The 18,522-nt window shown below is 63.8% G+C and overlaps 1 protein-coding gene across 3 annotated transcripts in view; it reads right to left on the bottom strand.

Annotated features, from left to right (window-relative positions):
- The window catches only part of LOC106731476 (receptor-type tyrosine-protein phosphatase V-like), a 63,386-nt gene extending 47,844 nt beyond the window's left edge, over positions 1-15,542 (bottom strand). Inside the window, exons 1-3 of one of the 3 annotated variants that reach the window (XM_075910180.2) lie at positions 15,427-15,542; positions 2,967-3,041; positions 1,186-1,252 (exon numbers count right to left, since the gene is read on the bottom strand). In XM_075910180.2, the coding sequence (XP_075766295.2) occupies positions 1,186-1,252; positions 2,967-3,026 (127 nt within the window). In that variant the 5' untranslated portion in view covers positions 3,027-3,041; positions 15,427-15,542. Of the gene's footprint in view, positions 1-1,185; positions 1,253-2,966; positions 3,705-13,699; positions 13,850-15,426 lie in introns of those variants that run through there. The other 2 variants (XM_075910179.2, XM_089773707.1) reach the window with 2 other exon arrangements.
- Positions 15,543-18,522: the final 2,980 nt, after the last annotated feature.

The raw sequence follows: 18,522 nt of genomic DNA, 5'->3' as shown, positions 1-18,522 counted from the left end.
CGACCCCTGGAAATGCTCCCCCCTCCCATGCACACTTTAAGAGTGCTCTGGGCGGCTCCGGACTGTCCCTCTCCGCCTCAGCACCCAGCCTCATCTTCTCATGGACTCATGGTTCATAAGACCAGCCAGACGGGGTCAAACCAACGGTCCGGCTAGCCCAGTGTCCTGTCTGCCCACAGTGGCCAGTGCCAGCTGTAGAATCCTAGAGCTGGAAGAGACCTCAGGAGTCATCAAGTCCAGCCCCCTGCCCAAGGCAGGACCAATCTCCACAGGGAGGGAACAGAGCAAAGAATTAGCAAGTGATCCATCCTTGTCATCCATTCCCAACTTCTGACAGAGGCCAAGTACACCGTTCCTTACCCATCCTGGCTAGTCGCCATTGATGGACCTAACCTCCAGGAATCTATCTAGTTCTTTAAAAAACCCTGTTAAAGTTCTGGTCTTCACCACCTCCTCTGGCGAGGAGTTCCACAGGTTGACACTGCGCTGAGTGAAGAAAAACTTCCTTTGGTTTGTTTTAACCCTGCTGCCTATTAACCCGCTTCACCCTCTCCTTGTCCCAGGCTGCTACTTCAGGAGCCCATCCCCCGGGGTTTGCAGGCCTCCGGCTGCAGGTGAGACATGAGTTGGGTGGCTCCCCCAGCCTAGACCCCAGGGGACTTTGGCCTTGTCCTAGAACTGATCATCTCTGCTCAGGCCAAAGCTGGATGGAGCTGGTCTGGCAGTGCAGGTCTGGGGGAGTGGAAGGAAGGAGATTAGGGCTGGGAGGGCCGGAGGGGGGGGGGCTCGTTTTCAGAACTGTGGAGCATCAGCAGAGCTGGTGGGGGCAGAAGCCCAGAACAGCTCGTGGGGCTGCAGGCCAAAACTATGGGGCATTCCCAAAGGAGCAGCACTGAAAAGTTGGGGCACCGTATTTGATCAAAAATGGAATCAGAACTCAGATTCCCCACTCCACAAGGCGAGTTACAGGAGACTCTCCGTGACTTACTTACAGTAGAATGCCTATGACACACAGTACAGTACAGAGTTCCGAGCCCCTCCACAAGCCCGTTCATTGTACGACTTACTAGCTAGGGGCCCTGGTAACCTTCTGGGGACGCTCCCTGCGCGAGCCCTGCTCCTCACAACAGAGCCGCTCTCAGCTCACAGCCCCTCCCCAGTGGAGGAGGACGCCTTGCAGCTCACCTGTCTCGCCCGGCTCCACGTCGGCTCCTGTGCGCCCCTCAGGGGAGGTCCGGTTGCAGCCCTCGCCCTGTGGGATTGCACCCGGCGTGAGTAGGACGCGTGACTTGGCCCCCGTCTGTCCGGAGGTTTTGGTCTGGGGGCTTTTACCGAGGGCGGGGGATTAGGTGGAGGTTAAAGCTGGGCCGACTCAGGCTAGGAACACGGGGCAGCCATTGAACAGGTGGGTGGATTTACCCCGGGAGCCGGTTGCCTAGGGTGCTGTGGATTCTCCATCTCCTGGTACGGCTACACAGCAGCGAGGTGCATATGGCTGCTGATGGGGCTTGGGGCTCCGGCTACGGGGCTGTTTAATAGATGCTCTGGCTGGCACCTGGGTTCTAGGACCCTTGTGCAGGTGCAGGACTGGGTCTGTCCCCCACCCGGGCCCTACAGGGCCAAACTCCGCTCCAGCCTAAACAAGGTCAGCTCCACGGAGGGCCACGAAATTACCCCAGGGCTGATCCTGGCTGGAGTGGAGGGACTTGCACCTCTAGGGCCCAGGGGGCAGATCCTGATCCTGGCCTCTCCCAGCAGGGCTGCAGGGCAGCCAGGAACTGGACTGAAGACACTGAACAGCCTCTGCCAAGTGGGGCCAGATGGGGCAGGAGCTGGGATGGCCGTAGTCCTTGTTCCCAGCCCCACCCAAGACACCTCACAGAAACATTGCTCCTGGCAACCGCAATCAGCCCAGCTGGCGTCTGTCGGCCCCCGAGCCCTGCTTCTCCATCGGGGCGCTGGCACCGTGGCCAGGGGCCTGTCCTCTCAGGGCGGCCTAGGCCAGTGGCTGCGAGATTGTCCTAACCTGGGCCGCTTGTGTGCCTAGCACGTAGGGGCGGTGCCGAATGCACCGCAGCCGCGCTGTGATTGGCTGCCGCGGGAGCACCCGGCTCTCACCGGCCGCGCTGGGTGCAATCGGCTCCCACCTCCCTGCACGGGCCCTGGCTTTCCATGCACGTCCCTTCGTGCCGGTAGGAAGAAAACACCACGGACGGAAACCAGCAGACTCAGACCACCTTGCGCACCGGCAACGGTAACCAAGCGCCTCGCAGGCCACACACAATGTCCCCGTGCCACCGGCTGCCCACCAGACAGGCGGTGGGTCCTGAATCGCGCACGTTTGTCTGTGTCACAAGAGGGAGGGGTGTTGGAAATCAGCCAAAGACGGGTGACGTGATTATGGACAGGCCACGTGGGCTGGAGGGGCCGAGGCAGGTGGGGGAAGGTTTGCAAACTAAGGTGCCCTGAGCAGAACGGGGCACCCGGCATGCCCAGCCGCAGAGCTGGGGTCTCAGCCCCTCTGGGGAGCAGCCTCGCTCCCTGAATCGGAGAGGCTGGGGGGCCAGACTGCTAGGGGGCGAGGGGAAGTGGTTCTGGTCAGTCCCATTCACGAGACCTGCCCATCTCTCTGGAGTCCCTGCAGCACCCCAGGCCCGGCCCATGGGGGGGGAGGGGGGTGCACGCCGCACTCCTGGCCCATGGGGAGGTGTGTGTGTAGGACGGGGTGGGGGGTGCACTCGGCAAACAGCTGATCCCCAAGCAAAGTCGTGGCAGCCGCAGCCCCGCTCGGCTTGCAGGGGCACGAGGGCGCCGCGGGGGGAGCGGAGGAAGGAGCCAGCCGGTGGCTGCGGACCTGGCTAATGCACCGCAGCTGTGCAGCTGGAACGGCGACCCGCAAGAATGCCGCACTCCCCAGCGGGGCAGGGCCCCGAGGCCAGCGGCCTCCGCGGAGACACGGGACTTACCTCCGCCAGGGTCCCCAGCAGCCAGGACGCCCACAGCAGGGCCAGCAGCGGTGGCTTCATCAGGAGCAAGGCCAGCTGGGGAGAGAAGCAACAGCAAGTTGGGGCCCCTCTTAGGTGCAGTTGCTCCCGTCTGGCTCCGTCCCCCAGGGCAGCTCCAGCCTGTGTCCCCACCCGGGACAGGATGACATCAGCGGGGCTACAGGCGCGGCACCAGCCGCTCTGCGTGGGCAGGGGCTGTGTGTGCTGGCCGAGGTGAGAGAGCTGGGGGGGAGGTCTTCGGAGAGAGCGGGTGTGTGAGATCTTCAGTGCGAGAGAGACAAAACACTTTTCTGTGTGTGTGCGTGTGTCTGCCTGTAACGTGTGTGTGTGTGTGTGAAAGAGAGTCTGCCTGTAGTGTGTGTGTCCCGTGTGTGTCTGCCTGTAACGTGTGTGTGTATGAGAGTCTGCCTGTAGTGTGTGTGTCCCGTGTGTGTCTGCCTGTAAAGTGTGGGTGTCTCTGCTGTGTGAGAGTCTGCCTATAATGTGTGTATGTATCTCCCCTGTGTGTGTGTCTTCCCTGTGTGTGTGTTTGCGTCTCCCCTGTGTGTGTGAGTGAGTCTGCCTGTAATGTGTGTTTCTCCCCTGTGTTTGTATCCTGTGTGTCTGCCTGTAATGTGTGAATGTGTCTCCCCTGTGTGTGTGTCTCCCTGTGTGTGTGTGTCTGCCTGTACTGTGTGTGCCCCTGTGTTTGTATGCTGTGTGTGAGTCTGTTTGGAATGTGTGTGCGCCTCTCCCCCTTGCCTACGTGGGTCTGTTTTGCAGCGCGCTGGGTTGGGCTGGGCTCAGCGGGGGTGTGTCTGCCTGGGGCGGGCGTGTGGCTGGGGCCGAGCTGTCTCCCTGGGGCGTGCAGCTCTGCGCCAGCTCTGGGACACCGGCCGGGCCTGTCCAGCTGGGAGAAGCTGCTCCGTCCCGCAGCAGGAGCTGAGGAGGGGACGTGCCCGGGAAGCCCCCCTGCCGGCCTGGCCCCGGGAAGGCGGGCCGAAGCCTGAGGCCAGCTGTGTGTGGTGTCTAGGGCCGCCGAGCTGAGACAGCGCGTCTGGCTCCGGGCTGGCTCGCTCCGACGTGGCTCCGCAGAGCTGAGCCCGCGAGTAGCACCCAGCCGAGGGACCGAGACCAGTTGGCAGCAGCAGGAGCCACCGGGGTGGTCCCAAGGCAGCAGCCCCTATGCCTGGTGGGGTGAGGGGGGCCAAGCCCACCTACCCAGTAGACTCCCCCTCCCGCCACGGGGCCCCCCCTGGCTGGCGTGGGCCACAGGGCGCTCCATACGCAGGATATGCCCACCCAGACATGAGCCTGCCACCCAGCAGAGCTGCCCCACAGGGCCCCCAGTTCCCAGCCTGGCCTCATGCCTGGGGCAGGAGCCTACGGAGGTGAGGGCTTGGGGACCGATTCAGGTGAAAGAAAAACACAAAGCGGCCCGACCCCACAACCCCTCCCCAAACTGCCCCCTCGATTCATCTCTCCCCACCTCTCCTCACAACCCCGCTCTGAACCCGCACTGCCCCCCAGCGCCCCTCAGACTCTGGACCGTCCCCTAGCTCTGTCTGGGGCTGCACCAGGGGAGGTGGGGCCAGACACCCCACGTCCTGGAGAAGAGACTCTACTAGGATTCACACAGCCCTGCGCTCCAGCCACACCAGGACTGGGGCCTGCTCCAGGGAGCCCTCCACGACCTGCCCGAGTGGCTTCCTGCTGCCAGGCATCCTTCCATGGCTGCCCCCACCTGGACCCCTGCCCTCTGCCCCCTGCCCCGACAGCCACCGGCATCCGCAAACCAGGCTCAGTCCCTCCAGGGCAGCGCTCTGCTGGCGGGAACCGGGGTGGGACACACCCCAAACGCACCAGCTTTGCCCCGCACCCTCGAACCAGACAGAGACCCGCACGGGAGCACAGGCTGGCGGACACCGGGTTTAACAGTGGCAAGGCGTCTTCCAAATACCCGAGCGCTGGAGCACCGGCAGGAAGGAGCGAACAGCCCCACGGGGCCGGCCTGGGGTCAGTGCTAGGACAGCTCCCGCCCGAGGGCTGGAGCACAGATGCCAGTGGGGTGGGGGGCTCCGGGAAGGGGCACGGAGAAGGGCAACTAGGGTGCAATTCGGGCAGCTAACAGCCATACCGAGAAACAGCCCTCACCGGCACAACTGTGTGTCACTCGGATAGGTGGGTAGCCCCAGGAAAAGCCAAGGAGACCCCCTGCTCCCCAAGCCAGCCCCCCCCCACCTTCCAGCCAGGCGCATGTGCAAGCAGGCGCCCCCAACGGGCAGGGGTCGGAGGACACAGGCCCTGACGCAAGGGGATCCCCGTTAGCAGTCTGGCCCCTCCTCCGGGGCAGGAGCAAGCACAGGGAGGGCTGGGTGCTGGCAGGCAGGGGCTGGAGCCAGGGTTGGGGCTGGCTGCAGGAGCCGCTGGCTGAGTCAGAGGCCCCTTTCCAGCAAAGGTTTGGCTCTACATTTCCCTTGGAAACACTGCCCACGGCTTCGCTCCCTGCTCCCCAAGGCGGGGCTAGGGGGTTTAGGCTCGTCCAGTGCCCTGCTACGTTCGCACAGACTCTTCTGGCCTTGCTGTCGAGCCTGACGTCACTTGACAAGTTTGTGTGGCTGGAGCATGGGGCGTGCGGCCAGGCGGCCCACGGGAACCAGGCGTGGGGACACCGCAGCACTGCCTGTGAGCCACAGCGAAAGCAGGGGCGGGGGGGAGAGGGAAGAAGGAGGAAGAGGGATGACTAGGGCCAGGATTGGGGGGAGCGGCGAGCTGTCTGGGGAGCCCAGGGCAGGGATAGCAGAGAGGGGGATGTCTGGGCAGCCCGTGGCTGGACGAGGGGGCGGTGGCGCAGAGGTGTGTGCCGGGGTGAGGGGATCTGGCTGTGAGTTGGGGGGGATGAAGTGGCCGACCCATCTGGAGCAGTGTGCTCTGCACGGCCCCCCAGGGTGTGCCCTGTCTCAGAAGGTGAGGCTAGGAGGGTGTGATGCTGCCATGACGGCCCAAAGCAGGCCCCTTCCCCCTGGGCAGCCACGCGCCCAGAGCGTAGCAGGAAATTCCAGGACGCTGAAAAGCCTGGGGAATAATCCCTTCTCTGAGGCCACGAACCGGGCCATACCTGCCTGGCTGGGCCTTTGGCAGTACTCTGAGCTCTCCTCCCCAGAGACAGCCACGTCCCCCGCCCCCAGCTCCTCCCAAACACCCCGACGCCTGCCCCCAGCGACTCCCGCCCGTCACCACAGCTGGTGGAGCAATGCGTCCAGTTCTGGGCACCGCCTCGCAGAAAAGATGTGGGGGAACTGGAGAAAGTCCAGAAAAGAGCAACAAGAACGAGGAAAGGTCTAGAGAACATGAGCGATGAGGGAAGGCTGAAGGAATTGGGCTTGTTTAGTCTGGAAAAGAGAAGACAGAGAGGGGACACGAGAGCAGTTTTCAAGCACCTAAAAGGGAGTTACAAGGAGGAGGGGGAAAGTTCTCCTTGGCCACTGAGGATAGAACGAGAAGCAACGGGCTTAAACTGCAGCAAGGGAGGTTTCGGTTGGACATTAGGAAAAACTTCCTACCTGTCAGGGTGGTTAAACACTGGAATAAGTTGCCTGGGGAGGTTGTGGAATCTCCATCCCTGGGGATATTTAAGAGCAGGTTGGACACCTATCAGGGATGGTGTAGATGGGGCTGGGTCCTGCCGGGAGGGCCGGGGACTGGACTTGATGCCTCTCGTGGTCCCACCCAGTTCTAGGACTCTGATTCAGCATCCCATGGCGCAGGGAAATGCAGCTCAGAGCCCCGGATTACAGGGAACTTTCCCATCCACAGCTCCTTCTGTGCCCCTCTGGGGGGGAGGGGTCCTTGGCGGAAAGTGGGGGGCAGGGCTGGTGTCATATATGGCAGGGGAACAGCTAGCTGGATTGCTGAGCGTCCAGCCCAAAGCTGCAGTGTGGATGCAACGGGGGCTGGCTGGCAGAGCCCCAGGGCTGTGGGGTGTCGTGTCTGCTCCTCTAGGGCAGGGGTCTCCAACCTTTTGAAGCACAAGATCACTTTTGAATGCAAGTGCAATCCAAGATCTACCTCAAACCCAAATCCCCTGGCCCCGCCTCCTTTGTGCCCCCTTCTCTGAGGCTCCGCCCCTGCTCATTCCATCCTCCCCCCACCCCCATCCTCCTTCACTTTCACCAGGCTGGGGCAGGCAGTTGGGGTGTCAGGGGATTATAGGTGCAGGCTCTGGAAGGGTGTTTGGATGCAGGGGTGCTCGGGGTTGCAGAAGGGGGTTCATGTCAGGGGTAGGGTTTTGGGATGTCAGTACCAGCTGGGCCCTGCTTACCTCAGGTGGCTCCTGGGTGGGGGTGCAGTGGGGCAAAGGCAGGCTCACCCCTGCCCTGGCCCTGCACCTGTGGTGATAGGATACAGGGTGGAAGAGGGGGCACCTTGACATCAGCACCCTCCTCTCTCTCCCCTGCACAGCAAGCAGGAGGCTCCCAGGGGAGACACTGAAGTCCTGTGCTTGGCCAAACCAGTCAGGATCCCCTGTCAGAAGCTCCAAGATCTACCGGTAGATCCCAATCGACTGGCTGGTGACCACGGCTCTAGGGGATCTGCAAGGGGAAGAACCAGCCCCACAGACTGAGGGTAGATCTCCCCCTCCCCCCCCCCCCCGACAGGACTCCACAGGGGGATCTTTCCCCACGGCCTTTGCTTGGCCACTTAGCCCAGCTGTAAAGCGCCTGGAGGGAGAAGGATGCAGGGTGTGACCAGGAGGACCAACACCTGGCTGAAGACAGCCGGCAATCTTGTAATCACTCGCTGGCATCCACAGTCCTGCAGCAGCACCCCAGAGAACAGACGGTCCTGCTGTCAGCCAAGCCCCGTGCGGCGCCCCCAGACCCGCAACCCTGGGCAGTCGCATTGTCCTGTGCCCCCGGGGCAGCGGGCCCACCACCGTGCCCCTACAGAACGGAAGAGAGGGAGGGACAGACAGACAGACACGGGCAGCAAGGGAGGGACAGCTCCCTGGGATTGCACTGACCTGCAGACATGCTTGGCAGGAAGGGGTTAACGCTTGCCAGAGGGCTGCTGACTCCCCCCCCACCAGCTCTCCCAGCCTCTCTCTGCTTGGTTGCAGCAGCCAAGCGCTGGGTAGCAGCCGGGGCACTAGAATTAAGCAGCAGGTCTTGTCTCCGGCTGGCTAGGACCCCAGCTACAGCTAAACCAGACCCCTCCCCTGCTCCCAGGGCCCAGCCTGCCCCACCCTCTAGCCCCCCGCCCCAGCGTTCATAAAAGGGGCTCAAAGCAAGCCCGCTTTCACGTGAGCCCACGGCCCTGGCGCCCTGTAATAGGGGATTTGGGATTCTCCCCTTCCCTAGCTGCCGGGAGGCAGCACTTTCAGGGGCTGGGTTTTTGCAGGTTTGCCTCAATTAGCACTAACGGGGCTGGGGCAGGTCCCAAGGAGCTAAATCCAGCCCCCTGTCTTTCAGCAGAGCTGGGGCCAGCCACACTGGTGCAAAATGAAGTACAGTAAAACTCCAGTGGTCCGGCACTCCGGATAGTCCAGCCCCACCTGGAACCCGGAAGTGCTCCAGGCAGCCGGACAATTGGAGCTGCTCTGCCCCAGGCTTCCTCGAGTCAGCTGCTGGTCAGTTTCAGCAGCAGCTGCCTTGGGGACGCCGGGGGCAGAGCAGCTGGGGTGCTGCCGGGTTGGTCCCGCAGCACCGCCCCCCCATTGCCCTCACCCCCCCCAGACCCCTCATAGCCCCCCCTTCCGATAGTCCGGCATATCTGATCATCCGGCACCCCCGGGTCCTAAAGGTGCCGGATTATCGGAAGTTTACTGTAGCTGCTTCTCTGCCTCCGGGGGTCAGGTGACCATGGGTTGGGGGCTTTATAAAAGGGCCGAGAGTGGCAGCAGGGGGTGGCCAGGTTCCGGGGGAAGGCTGTGAGACAGGGTCTGGGTAGGTTAGTTTAGGGGAGCCGGGCGGAGCAGACTTAAGACCTGTGCTCCACTCTGGAACCAGGCCTCTCAAAGGTAGCCCAGGAAAGGGCTGGGCACAGGGCCTAGGGGCGGGCGGAGGAGAAGCCTGTGAAGCACAGACCCCCCCCCCCTTGGTGTTTGTGGGTGCTCCTAGGCGGCGCTTTCTGCAGCCCTGGCAGGGCTGGCTTTGTGGACGATGCAGCCTGGGGCTAAGAACCCCCAAGCGGGGCTACAGGCAGCAGTTCTGCAGAAAAGCGCCCGGGGAGACAATGGACGTGGGAGGAGAGGCTGAGGGACCCGGCCGAGCTAGGCTGCAGAGGAGAGGAGCGAGGGTGAGGGGCCAGCCCCCGGGCACCCCGGCCCGCTCCTGAGCTATTTTCCCCAGTTGCCCTGCGTGGCGCGGCACGTGGGATCGCCCAGGCAGGGATATGAGCGGGCTGCGGGAGGGACCAGCACCAGGAAAGGGGCGTGGGGAAGATTCACGCAATGCCTGGGGGCCCAGCGCTGCTGCCTCAGCAGGTCGGAGCTCTGAAGCGGAGCCATCTCGGAGCTCCCGGGTCCGGGGCAGGTCCTGGACGTGCCCTGACGGGGGACGGGGTCAGCCCTATCCCCACAGCCGTGACCCGCAGCGGCTGCCCATACAGGAGCGCAGCGGCTTGTGGCGAGGGCTGAGTGCAGCCCCCCCCCCGCCCCCCACCGTGGCAGCAGCCCAGGCCGGGAGCCGGGAGAGCCGGCCTGCTGCTGCGAAGCCAGAACTCCCCTTCCTGTCCCCCCTCCGGCTGCGCCAGACCCGCACAAAACCTCCTCAGGCTTCCCCACCCAGCAGCTGGAGCCAGGCCTGGAAAGTCCGGGGCTGCCGAGTCATCACATTTCCCACGGAGCAGCAGAAGCTGCCACAAGGAGCTGGGGGTGGGGAGCCCCGAGCAGCCCTGGCGTCAGCCCGAGCAGCCGGGGGGCCTGTGTGCGGGCCCGGACGGGGGAGCTCAGCAGCACTGGCAGTACAGCGGGTGGGGGGGTGCAGCCTGTCTTGGACGGCTGTGAAATTCACGAGGCACAGCCCGGCTGAGCTGTGTTCAGCCTGCAGCCGAGGTGGGGACAGGGGGCCCCTGCTGGTCCCTGGCTGCCCATCCCCGGGGCGTCTCACCTGGAGGGGACAGCAAGCAAATTAGCAGCCCTGGGCTGGGCACAGGATGGCCACGGTCCCTCCTGGCACAGACCCTGCATCCACCTCCCCGCCCTCCGAGCCGGCTCCCAAAGCTGGACAGGGAGCTGCAGGGTGGTGCTAGAGCCCGTTCAACGGGCCGTGGCCAAGCCACACGGTGCACCAGGGGCCCCCGCCCTGAGCCACGCAGGGAGCCAGGGCAAAGCAAGCGCGGTGGGTCAGAGCCAGCCCCACCCTGCAGGCTGGGGGCAGAATCAGCCCTGTGCGGCACAGGCACCGGGGGGGAGGAGGCTGGGCCATAAGGGCTCCCTGGGACTTTGCAGGGATGCTCCCTCTCCCCCCGGCTCCTCCAGCCCCATCTCGCCCTGCACGTGGGCCTGTGGGGGAAGTGGTGCAGGGCCGTGGCTATTCCCCTGGGTGGCAGGGGGACATGCGCCCAGCCCGGGGCGTGGGGAGGGCCGTGTTTGCACTAGCGCCAGGGCAGGGGAGAGACCCCAGAGGGACTTTGGCGGGTCCTGTGAATGCGAAGCCAGCGCCCCGCCCAGCCGGGCAGGGCCAGACCTGGCCAGGGCAAGGCCCATGGGGGATCGGCCTCGCTCCAGCCAGCAGGGCCAGGGAGGGGGCTGCAGCAGCCAAGGCTCGGCTGTGCAGGGGACTACGGAGGCCAGAGGAATTCCTGCCTGGCACACGGTGCTGGGCCTCACGGTTGAGATGCCAGCCAGGCAGCCGGTCCCAGGGCACAGGGTGGGGCTCAGGGCAGGAGAACACCTGGGAACCCTGCCGCGATCGCACGGCCCATGCACACGCAGGCCACCATAAGCAGCCACCTGCCGGGAGACTCTGTTTGAACAGACTGGCTCGGCCTGCCGTGCCCAGGCCCTGCAGGAGGGGCGGCGCTGACCAGTGGTCAGAGCAGGGGCCGCTGAGCCAGGTGACTCGCTCACGCTGTGACGCGCGTCTCCACCTGCCCAACGGGGAGAACCCTGCTCGGCGTGGGCCCCGGGGGACCAGGGAGGAGCCCTCAGCCGGCACAACGCTGCGGAGACGCTCGGGGATGGAGCGTTGGGCTGAGTCAGAGCTTCCCCGGCCAGGCCGGCAGGGAGAGGCAGAGCCGGACCCAGACATGGCAGAAACGCTGGTGCGAAGGAGCCACGTCGGAAGGCAGGCAGCTGCCCCGGGGGTCACAATGACCCATCCACCGGGCTTGCCTGCTGGGGCCACTCGCTAGCGAGGTGTGGGCTTGCTGCTGAGTCCCCGTCCCACGCTGGCCCATCCATGTAGCAAGGCTGTATGGGAGCTGAGCCACCCCCTCCAACCAGCAAAGCATGGGGGGCGGGGAAATGCATAGCCTAGCGGGGGAACTGCTGTTGGCACTGGAGCTATTTTTAGGGTGCGGGTCAATGTCCTTGGAAGCTGAGAGCTTGGGCCGACACCCCGCAGAGATTCAAAGGCCGCCCGGCTGATCAGCAGAGCCCTCATGGGGATGTTTCTGCTGGAGGTGCCCAGCCACACGTCTCGGTGCGTTTAATAAAATTTACTCCACACACGAGTGGAAAAACGTAGGGAGAACACTTGTGGGGGTGCTGAGTTCCCCCCTTCCAATACTTGTTCACACCCCTCACTGCCCAGCCTGGGGCCACACCTGGAATCGGCAGCTCTCTTGGACTGGACACAGTTACCACAAAGGGTGCAGGGGCCACATGTGGCGGCTGAGCCCCACGTGGCAGCCGATCCCCAGGTGAGCAGCAGAGCCAGGGAGCAGTGGGGCTGCCCGGAGGCTGGGATGTGGGGCTGGTGGAGGGTCAACAGTGAGGCTGGCCGTTGGGTGCAGGGAAGCCAGGTGCAAACCCCGGAGGGGCTGCCGAACCCCCTACTACCCACGCCTATGGGGAGCCGTGTGTGGAACCAGCCAGGGGGGCAAGGCCCCGCCCCACTGACAGGCTCAGCGCTGGGTGCTGTATAATTGGCAGTGCCCTGGGGCGGGTAAAGATACATCAGGGAAGAACAGGCCTAGATGGGGAAGGGTGTGGGCCAGACAGTATCCGTGCTAGCTCCAGGGCATGGGCCCTGCCAGCGCTCAGTGATACAGCCGCTGCTTTAACCCTCTGAGGTCTGGAGCGTCTCATTCCTAGCTCCCCCAGCGCTGCACAACAGAGGCCGGGAGCCATACCCCCATTTTACAGATGGGGAAACTGAGGCCCCAAGCAGCAAAGCGATTTGCCCAACGCCCCAGGATGACCAATGTCAGAGCCAGAAACAGAACACAGCCCTCTCTAAGGCCCACTCTATCCACTAGGCCACGCTGCTTCCCCTAGAGGCGAACCCAAGAGCCGGCTGCTTCAGACTCCAGGGCCTGCACCATTTACAGCTGGGCAAAGCGTCTGGAACAGTCTCACTTAACACTCGCTGGAGCTTGCTGTAAGGACCAGCGGGGGAGGTGGGCAGGGGCCCCAGCCTCTGCAGCAAACCACTAGGCCACGCTGCCTCCCCTAGGGCTGCAGCAAACGCGGCAAGATGAGTGACAGGTGTTCACACCCAGGCAGGCAGCAAAGGGCCAATCTGGTCTCTGCCAGGAGCCACAGCCCCCTGAGCTGGCAGGGGCCACGCGGGGCTGGTGGGTCCAGAGTCACTGCCCCTGGCCAGGCCGAGAGGGAGTCCCATGGTGACTCCAGCCCCGATTCCGGCAGGGCACGCCCCAGCTGCAGAGCGGTGCCCCCCGTGCCCTCTATGGAGCCAGGGCTGCCGGGCGCTCACGCCTCCCCGCATGGCCCCGTGCCAAGTTCAGCCACAGCCTGGCCCCCAGTGGAGACCCCCGCTGCTGTTGGGCTCTCCCGGCGTGCCCCTCCGCAGGGGCACAGTGCAGAGTGGCACTGGCGCAGTGGGGGGCTGTCTGCTCTGGACCCGGGATCCCCCCGCGCTGGGATGTGATTCCCACTGACTCCCCCACGTGTGTGTTGGCCCAGACACCTGATGACAAGGCTCTGTCCCCAGGGGAGAGACAAAGGGAGGGAGGTGGAGACGAACACCTGGTTTAGGGGCAGGGTCTGGGAGCCAGGAGTCTTGGGCTGGAACCATGAAGGAAACAGACTAAGGAGGGGCTGGAATCGAGGGGCCCAGGGACCCATCTCTAGGGGGCTGAGGCATCCTGGCCTAGACCCCTGTAGACACCTCACGGCTAGGCTGGGCTGTATCCCGGAGAAGCAATACACCCCTCTCCGTTCTACTGGCTGGCGGAGCCTGTTCTGGCTGCTCCGGGGCTGCAGGATGGGAGGACCCACGGCGCCGGGCTCGGCCGCTTTAAGGATAAACTAGGCTCGGCTGAGCCTTGCCGCATGGGGCTCTGCCTCACCAGCTGCCTCCTGCCCGCGCCCTGAGCCGCACCCCTGGGGGAAGCCAGGATGAGACTTGTCCGTCCCCCGTGGAACAGGAGCCGAGCGCCAGGCTGTCCCGGTGCCCGCCCGTGCCCCCCTCGCCCTGGCGGCAGCCTGCTAGGCTCGGTCTGACCGAGGAATTCCTACTTCCCCTCAGGAGCCAGGCCCCGGCCTGCTCCCAGCTCCGGGGCTGCTCGGGGTAGGGGGCGAAGGTTACCTCTCCCAGCGGCGTGCGGCGCTCCGGCAGGGGCTCTCCTGGCGAGGCGAGTGCCAGCCGGGCTGCTCCTTCCTGCCGCGCCTCTCCGGCAGTCAAGTCTGAGCTGGCCGCTGGGGAATCCCGCCTGGGCCCGCCCTGATCCTTTCCCCACACCCTCGGGACGCGGCAGAAGAGGAACCTGCAGGACGGAGGCGTCTGCCACTGCCTGGAAACCACAGCGCGGTGCATCCTGGCAGGGGAAGGGGCTGGCTGGGCACTGCTCTACGCCGGCTGGCTGGGCACTGCTCTTGCCTCCTGCTGGCTGAATCCCTGGCCACCCCCCCGCCCTTGCTTCATACAGTGCCCACGCCAGCACAGGGCCTCTCGGGCGACTGGCTCAAAGGCCAGGGGGATACGCCCACGAGCAGGGCCCTTTGTAAGCCTAGCCCCTGGGGGCTTAGTCTGATCACCCCCGTTCGATGGATGGGGAAACTGAGGCAGCAAGCCCACCCACAGCTACACAGGAGACTGGCTCTGTCAGTGCCCCCTGAGGCCCAGTCTGATCACCCCCATTCGATGGATAGGGAAACTGAGGCAGCAAGCCCACCCACAGCTACACAGGAGACTGGCTCTGTCAGTGCCCCCTGAGGCCCAGTCTGATCCCCATTTGATGGATGGGGAAACTGAGGCAGCAAGCCCACCCACAGCTACACAGGAGACTGGCTCTGTCAGTGCCCCCTGAGGCCCAGTCTGATCCCCATTTGATGGATGGGGAAACTGAGGCAGCAAGCCCACCCACAGCTACACAGGAGACTGGCTCTGTCAGTGCCCCCTGAGGCCCAGTCTGATCCCCATTTGATGGATGGGGAAACTGAGGCAGCAAGCCCACCCACTGCTACACAGGAGACTGGCTCTGTCGGTGCCCCCTGAGGCCCAGTCCTGTTCTCACACCAGCTCCTACCAGCTAGGGTTAGGTGGGTACAGTTCCTCCTCCGGGTCCAGAGGCCCTGCGCGGGCCAGGTCTCCCTCTCAGTGCCCTGCACACTGGACTTCCCCAGGGGCTGGCCGAGGAGCGAGGCCGCGGGGAGCAGAGAGGAGCCAATACAGGGCCAGGGGCACAGTGGGCAGGAGCCAGTGCCCAGCATTTCAGGCCTGGCTCTGCCACCTCCCTCCCGGCGGCTCCGAAGAGGGAAAGGAGAGCAAGGCAGAGGCACCGTGTATCTCAGCGGGAAGGGACGTGAGGGAACTCGCACGGCGCCCTTGTGTCTGCATCATGGCCTCACCCTCCCGGGGTGGGGAACCGTTCAGGGGCCAGGGGCCACGGACCTACAGAAAGTCTGTCAAGTGAGAAGCAAAAAACCCAAAATCCCCTGACCGAGGAGGAAAAAACACTCCCCACACACCAGAACCGAGGCAGCCCAGGCACCAGGCTGTGGGAGGATGGTGGCGGGGTGGGAATTGAAGCACCAGGCCTGGAGGAGGAGCCCTGAGGCAGCGGGGCTGAATCTAGGCAAGCCGGGGGCCAGGCCGGAAGTTCCCCATCCCTGCTCTAATGGAGAATGGCTTAACCCTCGATGAAGGAGATTTGACCCCCCCCATCTGGAACGTTTGTGAGCATTAACAGCTCTGACTTCTCCTGTTCACCTACTTCTCCAGTCCATTCTTGGCCAGTGACTTCCTGAGGCGGTGAGTTCCACAGGGCTACCCTATACTGTGCGGGGGAGGGGAGGAGGGTTTCCTTTTCCCACCTTTTGGTTTCAATGCCTTTTGCGCCTTTGGTGTGAGACGGACAGTCCGTCAAACGTCCTTTTTCACCCCCTGTGACTCTTCAAAACGTCGCCAGCTTCACAACCCTTGGCTTCCCCTGTGGACAAGAGAAAAATAACCCTTGAGTGGTGGCTCAGTATGGCATGCCCTGGGGGACAGCAAAGACAGCTTTCCACCCCGCCCCGGAGCAGGCCCGGGAAGAAAAAGGGGGAAAACCAACATCCGAGCCTTTGAAAGTGTTGGGGTTCCGGCAGGGATGGCGCTGTCATCACGGAGCAGACTCTGACCACGCACAGAGCTCTCTGCATTATTTAATGCCAAGGGATCCCCTTCCTGCCCCCCGTCTGGAAACCTGGGCCGCCTCCTTCCAGTGCTGGCGCTTCCGCGTCAGGTCCAGGGCTTCGGAGAGGCGCAAACACCTTAGGAAGGAGAGAATTTCCCCGGGGAGGCTGGCTGTCCAACAGGAGTGGGCCAGGAGGGGAGAGGACACACACTGCGGCTGGGGGGCACAGGGGAGCAGTCCCAGACTTGACACCGGGCTGGCCAAGCTAGGACACGTCATGTCCACTGCTCTGGCTTCTGCCTGCACGCTGCGGGCAGCTCACCAGGCCCCACTGGCCTGGCAGGGAGAGGCAGGCCCCCAGGGAGCCCAGGGGGGCCCAGGGAGCAGGGGCCACGGCCTTGTCTAGACAAGCAGCCAGCTACGGGTGGTTGCCAGGGCTTGTTTGCACAGCTGGGGCCGGATGAATGGAGCCAGGCTCAGAGGGTGGAGGCTGCAGGGAGGCGGGGCAGCTCTGCGGCTCCTGCCTGGGGCTTTGTGTTGGGTGTATCCCCAGGCTGACAGGCCAGGGGTCCCACGGACTTTCTCGGCCCGGCAGAACGGGCTGAGCTCCGGACCAGCACAGAAACGGAGCGAGCCGGACTCCTGGTGACCACCGTGGCATTGTTACCTCTTTCCCAGGTAACAGCCAGGGGCCTCGCTCTCACCCTGGGAGGACGGCCTAGTAGGCAGAGTGCTACCTAGGGACCTGGGAGGCCCCCTTTCTAGGGCCTGCTGTGCTACAGACTGCCTAGGTGGCTTCAGGCAAGTCACTTGGCCTCAGTTTCCCCAGCTGGCGAATGGGGATAAAGACACTGGTCTGCCCCCCAGGGGTGTGTGAGGATAAAGGTTGCGAGGGGCTCAGCTAGTACAGCCGGAGAAATGCCGCGGATGGATCCAGTCGCCTCTGGGGCCTCTCTCGGGTAACGACACTCCCTTGGGAGCGCCAAAGCCGGGGGTCTGCCCCACGCTTTGTTTCTCACCCGGGAGTGGGCAGGGGGCGGGGCCGGCTCCAGGGGATTGGCTGCGCTTGCTCCAGGCCTCAGCTGGCTAGAAATCTGCAAATCAATGAAAATCCCATTTGGGGACAGAACCGAACGGGGCCAGAGATGGCAGCAAGGAGTTTCCTACCCCGGCTCCTCCTTCCTGGGGCAGGGGGCTCCTTCGGGGCAGCCTGAGGTGCTGTGGGACCCAGCAGCCACGCCCCAGGCCCTGTCCTGGAGGAGCCCAACAGACCTAAGGGGGCAAGGGGAGAAAGGCTCAGACAATCCCCAAACACCTTGGCACCTCACACCAGGGGCTGCGGTGCAGGCGGGGCTGGGATGTTCCTTGCAGCTCTTCCACCAACTGACCCGTCTCATCCCCGGGGAGCCTGCTTAGCACTCTGCCCAGCCCCAGTCCAGGGCACACAGAAGCAGGCTCCTCCCCCACCTGTCCAGTAATGTCCCCTCTAATTTTTCCATCCATGTGAAGAATAAATTTTGTTGTGTGCACTGAGGCATGGGCAGATGTGCACCACCAGCAGAAACCCATACAGCACCTGAATCTCTCCTGGGTGGCCGCCCAAGCACTTAGCTTAAGAGAATACTGCTGCTCCAAGGGATGGAGCAGGGCTCTTGGGATGGGCGTGATGCCTTCTAGTGGCAGCATCCCAGCTCTCTGGAACGTGCAGTGAGCGCCCGCGCCAAGGGGCGATGCTGGGAAAACCGGGACGGCGCAGCTGGGGGGACACACACGTGTCAGACAAAAACGTGACTACATGGAAAATGTGTAAAACGGGGGAATCCCTCCCCCCCCAAACTGACACGGTTTGAATTCAAAGGACTCCCCAGTTCTCCAGTGGGCCCGGCTGCAAGTTGGCTTCTGTACCTCGGCAGCATCTGGCCTGTGCCTTATTCGCGTGCTTTTGGGAGCCCCTCGGGGCCCCAGGCACGGAGCAGCCCCTGGGTGTGCTAGGTGCTGTACGCACACAAAGGTGCACTGGGCAGCTGCGGAAGCAGAGAGGCAGAGAGACCATGAGCAGAGCTTCTACCACGGGGGGAGCCACAAAAAAAACACCTGGTGCTTCCTTGCCCCTCCAAAGAGATCGGTGGTGGGGCAGGCGCTGGGGACACATGGCTGAGCTGCCTGCGCAGCGACAGTGTCCCCTGGGCAAGCTGGGCTGGGCCACCTCTCCGGCCCCCTGGGCAGCGCCGGTCCTGAGGGCTACCAACTGCTCATGAGGCCCAGAGGACACCTTAGTCAGCCTGGATCTTTTCCTTTGCTTTTCACAGGGGCGGCCCCCACGCCCCCTGCGTTGACCCCGGAAAGGGCACCACTCCAGTGGGGCGAGCCCGAACGGATGGGCAGCGGTTTTGTGCTGCCCTGAGCGCGAGCCTGGGGCTGAGGCGGTGTCCGACAGAACAGAAAAGCAACCAGCTCATGCTGCCTCTAGACCAGGGGTTCCCAAACTAGGGGGCATGCCCCCGGGGGGGCATGAAGAACTTCCAGGGGGGGCGCGAGGCGACCCAGCCACACACACACACACACACACACACACACACACACACACACACACCCATCAATCCCACCCCAAGTTTTGCTGCTTTTTTTTTGGAAGGGGGGGGCGTGAGGGTTTCTCAAAAATCAAAAAGATGCCGAAAAGTTTGGGAACCGCTGCTCTGGACCAACTCTGGTCCCGCTGTGGCCAACTCCCGGGAGAAACGCCCCCTAGCGGGATACGAAGCTCCTGCAGCTTCGGCCTCTTTTCCGCCCATCT

Source organism: Pelodiscus sinensis, chromosome 27 (genome assembly GCF_052426305.1).
Source record: "Pelodiscus sinensis isolate ZL-2025 chromosome 27, ASM5242630v1, whole genome shotgun sequence".
NCBI classification, from domain to species: domain Eukaryota; kingdom Metazoa; phylum Chordata; order Testudines; family Trionychidae; genus Pelodiscus; species Pelodiscus sinensis.
This window is presented reverse-complemented; position numbering and strand designations above follow the sequence as displayed.